Source organism: Pan paniscus, chromosome 15 (genome assembly GCF_029289425.2).
Source record: "Pan paniscus chromosome 15, NHGRI_mPanPan1-v2.0_pri, whole genome shotgun sequence".
Classification (NCBI taxonomy): Eukaryota; Metazoa; Chordata; class Mammalia; order Primates; family Hominidae; genus Pan; species Pan paniscus.
In genome coordinates, this window is record NC_073264.2 from 59489228 (window position 1) to 59496024 (window position 6797).

General features: G+C 37.3%; 1 protein-coding gene across 5 annotated transcripts in view; it reads left to right on the forward strand.

Moving 5' to 3' along the window:
- ARID4A (AT-rich interaction domain 4A) overlaps window positions 1-6544 on the forward strand; it is a 75372-nt gene extending 68828 nt beyond the window's left edge. For all 5 annotated transcript variants that reach the window (XM_008957013.5, XM_034937623.3, XM_003831659.6 and 2 more), the window contains one exon: window positions 4694-6544. In XM_008957013.5, coding sequence (XP_008955261.1) covers window positions 4694-4797 — 104 coding nt within the window. In that variant the 3' untranslated portion in view covers window positions 4798-6544. The remainder of the gene's footprint in view (window positions 1-4693) is intronic.
- Window positions 6545-6797: the final 253 nt, after the last annotated feature.

Sequence of the window (6797 nt, forward strand, 5' to 3'; positions counted from 1 at the left end):
AATCAGAATGACACCCTTAAAAGGGAGTATGAACTGTTTTCCAAAATGTGTGATTGTACTAAATGTGATGGATTCTCAGGTAGAGCATAGTCCTTCTGAAATTCACTCTTTGCTCAAACATTTATTGGCATCTATTAACAGGCACTGTATTTGTTATGGGGTTCACCAAAATGAATGAGACGTAAGGCTTATTCTCAAGGAGATTATCTTGTTGGGATTATAAATCATTTCCTAAGCAACTAAAATATAAGATAGTGCAGCTCAGCAACTTTAAAGAGCACATGCCATGTGCCAGGCACTCTGCCAGGTGGCGGAAGTACAGAAATGAGTTAGATACAGACTTTCTTCTCAAAGATCTTAATATCTAGTGGAACAGTGTGTACCCTGAGAATGATATTAACAAGTACAAGAGTTAGTGGAAGGAGAGGTTACTTTGGAGTAGTCAGAGAGAGGGAGTAGTGTCTGAGCTAGCCCTTCAGGGGTTGTAGGATTGACTTCCAGTTAAACATGAACATGTCCATCTACAGTCCATCCCTAAGCCCTGCTAAAATAACAGTAAAGGAAATTAAAAGCCCTAAACTCAAAAGGACAAGAGAATGACCACAACAGACAAGAAATGTCAACAGTATATCTTTTGGAAGCTGCATAACAGATGGACTACTGTAACTGTCCCAGCAGATGAGATAATGCTGAAACTAAGCTTGCTTGTCCTTGTAGTGGGACAAAACAACAAGAAGCAAGCCAATTAATACCATGTAACCCCAGAAAAGCTTTCAGAAGGGATATGGGACGATGCTGAAAAATGGGATTGGTTGAAAATGGAAAGAGAAATTGGATCTCTTCTTCCCATCTGTGAAGCAAGTCTACCTCACCCCCAACTCAAGCAGAAAATAGATTAACTTAAAAGAGAATGAGGAAATCAGTAGGCCTGTAGACTTGGGGGCACCAGCCACAGCTGAGGGTAATGATTAAGTGCTAAACCAAAATAATGGATGGAGTGAAAGTTTGCATACTGAATAGTTAGATTGCTGTCCCTCTTCTAACTCAAGGCCTAATCCTCTTGGCTTCCTGAAAGCTGGCAGCCAAGCTTATGCTTATTCCTGGGAGGAGATTGGAAGATTCTTCTAAAGAAAATGACCAGCCCAAGAAAAATTACCTACTATTTGGATGTTCCTGAAACAAAAATCAAGATCCTTGCCAATCACTACATGTGCATTTTCTGTATTTAAAAGCCCTGATGCTCATATACAGCTTTCAGTCAGCTTTTTAATGTTAAATATGGAAGCCACATGACCAGACATTTGAGGAAAGCCCCTACATAAAGGCAGAAGCCAAAGTAGAAAAAGGAGAATAAAAAGGAACTGGAAGAAAAAAATAGATAATGTACCATATTAAAAAAAAATAGGACAAAACTATTCTTAATAGTTAATCCAAGTTGAGTATCCTTTATTTGAAATGCTTGGGTCTAGAAGTGTTTGGGTTTTTTGTTTTTTTCAGATTTTGGAATATTTGTACATAATGAAATATCTTGGTGATGGGACCCAAGTCTAAACACAAAATTCATTTATGTTTCATAGACACTTTATACACATAGCCTGAAGGTAATTTTATAATAAATAATTTTGTGCATGAAACAGAGTTTGTGGTAAGTGCTTATGTGTGGAATTTTCCACTTGTGGCACCACGTTGGTGCTCAAAAGTTTCAGATTTTGGATTTTTGGATTAGGGATGTTCAATTTGTATCCAGAGATAAAGGGAAAGAGATTGCCACCTTGAAACAAAAGCATAATAACTATTTTAAAAATTCAGAGAACAAGAAGGATATCTTTAAAATATGATAGCAGGAATTTAAAAAAAATAATAAGGCAGTGAAGCTAAAGAAATTCCACTAGAGGGTCAAAAAGACAATAGGAGAGAAGAAATAAGAGAAATATGGAATCTGACGAGGAGATCCAACTTCTGAATCATAGAATTTCTAGAAGGAGAGTTGAATAAACAAGAGGAAGTTGTCATCAAAGATATTTTTAAAATTCTAGAACTGAAGGATATGAGTTAGAAAAGGACTCACTGTGCCCTCTATAAATAATGGGGGTGAAAATCACCAAAGCATATGAAATTTCAGAATCCTGTGGATAAAGAGTACATTGTAGGCCTGGCACAGCGGCTCACGCCTGTAATCCCAGCATTTTGGGAGGCAGAGGCAGGCAGATCACTGGAGGCCAGGAGTTTAAGACCAACCTGGCCAACATGACAAAACCCCGTCTCTACTAAAACTACAAAAGTCAGCTGGGCATGGTGGCAGATGCCTGTAATCCCAGCCACTCAGGAGGCTGAGGCTTGAGGATCACTTGAACCCGGAAGTGAGCACCGAGATCGCGCCAGTGCACTCCAGCCTGGGTGACAGAGTGAGAGTCTGTCTCAAAAAAAAAAAAAAAAAAAAGTAGATTCTAAAAATTTACCATATAAAGATACATATATAAAAAGAAATGGATCTCAGAACAGCATCAAGAGTCTTACATCCGATTTCTCAATGGTAGTACTAGAAACTAGAAGCCAAGCTAAGAAGACATGGGACTGGCAAACAAGGAATCCTACATAGGAAAATAGTGAAGGAATATCTGAAGGTGATGGTGAATGGAAGCTCTAGGATGACCACTGCATAGCAGACCTAGAAAGCAACTATTCCAGGAGTAGGATGGAACAGGAGGGGGAAGCTCCAGAAGGGATGTCTCTTAAAAACCAAATAAAAGGTAAATTACCTGATAGGGTTGATCATGTTGAGAGAAGTTTTCTGCCTCTAGTAGAGATTTAGTGGATGACTTTGTGGTAGAGTGACGTGTCATGTGTGGCCTTGACCATTGTGCTCCAAGTCCAGCAATTTTAATTCCTAGAAATAGGAACAGGATGGAGCAAATGGAAAGAGATCAGACTTCTCATGTTCATCCTTTTCTTTTAAAAACTGTAAATAGCAAGAAGTCTTTACAGAACTTTTGAATATCAAAAGAAGAAAAGAACAAATTAGCAAATTAAAATTTCTTCAAAGAACCCACCACTTGCTCTGGGGTCAGTTTCCTAAAGGTGACATACATTTCAGACAATTAAAAAGATTTTCTTTTTGTTGAGACGGAGTTTCACTCTTGTTGCCCAGGCTGGAGTGCAATGGCACAGTCTTGGCTCACTGCAGCCTCCGCCTCCCGGGTTCAAGCCATTTTCCTGCCTCAGCCTCCCGGGTAGCTGGGATTACAGGTGCCCGCCACCATGCCTGGCTAATTTTTGTATTTTTAGTAGAGATGGGGTTTCACCATGTTGACCAGGCTGGTCTCCAACTCCTGATCCCAAGTAATCCGCCCACCTCGTCCTCCCAAAGTGTTGGAATTACAGGCATGAGCCACAGCGCCCAGCCAAAAAGATTTTTTTATTACCATCTTTTTTGTTGTCGGGGGGGACAGGCTCTGGCACCCAGACTGGAGTGCAGTGGCATGATCACGGCTTACTGCAGCCTCAGACTCTTGGGCTCAAGCGACTCCCACCTCAGCCTCCCGAGTAGCTGGTACCACAGGTGCCTGCCACCACACCCAGCTAATTTTTTAGTTTTTTTTGTAGAGGCATATTCTCACTATGTGGCTCAGGCTGGTCTGGAACCCCTGTTCTAAAGCAGTCCTTTTGCTTTGGCCTCCCAAAGTGCTGAGATTATAGGCATGAGCCAACATGCCCAGCTTATTATAGTCTTTTCCCCATTTTTATTTGCTTATGTTTTTATAATGAGTTATTAAATTGAGATTTGAGTGATTTGTAGCATACATGTAAGAATTTGTTGCCTGGGCATGGGGCTCACGCTTATAATTCCAGCACTTTGGGAGGCTGGAGCAGGAAGATCACTTGAGTCCAGGAGTTTGAGACCAGCCTGGGCAACGTAGTGAAATCCCATCTCTACAAAAAATTTAAAAATTAGCTGGGTACAGTGGCATGTCTTAGCTAGTTGGAAGGCTGAGGCAGGAGGGTCGCTTGAGCCCCAGAGGTTGTCATGATACTTGAATAAACAAAAATTAAAATTTTAAATAAAATAGGAACAATCAGGCAAAGAAAGGCAGAAGACAAGAGTATTGCAAGGAAAGATAAGATAAAAGCAAAGAACTTAAAAAGTGGCAAAACACCTAATGCTCAGAGTACCGATCCCTAATCTGTGTTATGTCCTCCTGGAGAAAATTATGTTAAAACCATTTGAGGACTTTTTGCTTATCACACATCATTACTTTGATCCTGATCTCCATGATTCTGATACCTGTCAGAGGAAATCCTCTGAGTTAAATTAATTCTCTTACGGTCCTATGACCCATAGATAAAGCAGAAATTCCATATGGTTCCATGTTTATCTCAGGTTGACCTTGTTTCTGATTGAGCCAAGTTCCTTCATGGGATCTCCCAACTAGAGGTTTAAGAGTTTTTGTCTCTTTAATCTTTACATTTTATGATGTATTTTTAAGTGTTGAGTAGTGCTTAACTGACCAAAGACTAACTCCACTTAATTGAGCCAAACAAAATTTTTGCTGACAATTTGTTACTCCTTCATGTGACATATAAGAGGCCTGTGATTAAGGTGAATAATGTTAAGAATTTTATTTCTAATTTGCTGTTAGCTGGGTATCTTTGTGTAACAGTTTTTGGATCTAACATAGTTGTTTTGATTCCACAGTGTCTCATGCGGGAGCCTCCATGTCATCTGCTTCATCAGACACTGGAATGAGTCCCTCATCATCATCTCCCCCACAAAATGTACTTGCTGTAGAATGCAGGTGATAAACATTTTCTCTACCTTCCCAGCAGTTTGCTGCCATGGACATAAATCCCCAAACCCTGAATTACAACCACAGAAAGCACTCAACTGGTTTGACATTGCTAAGTATATCCTGTATACTTTTCCAGGCTGGATTGTATCTATTCCCCTCTCTCTTCTTTTTTCTTGTTGCAAAAAATAAGCTGATTAATAAGTGAAGGTTAAGCAGCCTGCCATATTTGTCATAATTTTTCCTCTTTACTTTTGTTTTTCGTTTGTTGTGATATAGAACAAAGGGCACTTAGCAAATTTGAATTTGTATAATAAAGCTTTCAGGTGTTACAGAAATCGTAGACAAGCAAGTGCACATGATAAACATCAAAATATTACCCAGCTGAATAGTTACTGCTGCACTTTCACTAAGATGTATTTGAACACTTGGTGAGTAGGGGGTTTATGTTGTGTTTTTTTTCATTATCGTTGTTTTTTTTATTTTTGTGGAAGCACTTGCTATTTAGAACTGCCAAAGTATATGTTCAGCAGTGTGCCCAGGATTAAAGGTGTAAATGGGACAAAATAAATTGTGAAAGGAAGTGTAGTTGACTGAAAACTACAGTTGTAATAAGTCTTCCACTTTTTATAGGATTTTTGAGCACACAATTATGCAAATATTTTAATGTTTATTAATGTTTACAGTGGAATTGTGAATAAGTTTTCAGTGGACTATCTTATCCCTTGACAAAAATATTTTGTCTTTTTTCTATGTAATTTCAGAGTTTTTATTTTGTTACAAAAAGACAAAAATGAAATATATAACAACAATGAAGTTATTTAACAAGATTTCTAAAGCTGAAATTTTTGTGTAAAATAAGGTATTATCTTGCAACTTGTTAAATATATTTATTCAGACATTGGATGTTGTATTTTTATGTATTTTTTAAAATATTAATAAAATTAAAAAAAAGAAAATTCTAGGTTAATTCACTCTTTGGATGACAATAGCTCTCAGCTGTCCTTTTTACAGGAGGTTGCATCCTGCAGCCTTGCCTGTGTTAAAGGGAGTCTGTCTCAGTCCATCAAACAGTATAGAACTATAAATGGGCATCTGGATCATTAAAGTATGTCCTTGTTTAGAAACTTTGGCAGTCCTAGTATTTAAACTGTTTTGAGGATCAAATTTTTGGTTGCCCTTAAGATACTTTGTCACAGTTTTTATGTTTGCTATACTGCCGAATGAATTTATATCTCCCAAAGTTGAGATGCAACAACTAAGTAAAGCAACTATGTATGCTTTGTCTGTGAATTGTTCCACAGACTGATAGATTTTGTAAATAATTCTTCCAAAATCATGTATTTAAAGCAGTTTTGCATATACATTATGTAAAAAGGTGATTTTTTAAAAGCAGTTTTTAAATTCATGTTTGTACATTGAAAGGGGTTTTTTTTTTAAACCTCCTTTTCTGTGTTTAATATGCTGTAGAATAATAACCTAGATGCTCTAGACTGTATATCAGGATCTGATTTACAAGAAAAAGTCAGAGCTAAACACTAGTGATGGCATAGCATTACTGAAATCATTGTTTCTTAATTTCATTTTACTACATTGTGAACTTGTGATTCAGATTCCATTTTCTCAGAGAATTAAAAACAAAAAAAGTACTCTTGTAAAATGCACTTTTCTGTCTTTTCTTTGCAAAGCAGAAGTATCTCAATGTAAAATAAAAATGGAGCTCAGTGGGCAGTATTAATAAAGGCCATGTTTTAAACATAGGCTTTATACTTTTAGTTTTCATTTAAGTGATTGCTTTTTTCCTAAGTGCTTGTAACTTACAGTTGGAAAATCAGATTTCACAAAACCAAGCATTTTAGTATATTCAGCCTTTACAATAAAATATTTCTACTAATTATAAAAATGAAAAAAAAAAGTGTCATTTAAATCCAGTTGGACCTAGGAGGCAACCTTAGATTTATACATTAAATATTTTAATGATTTCCTTCTGTAGCAATTCAATAAATGTGAGAT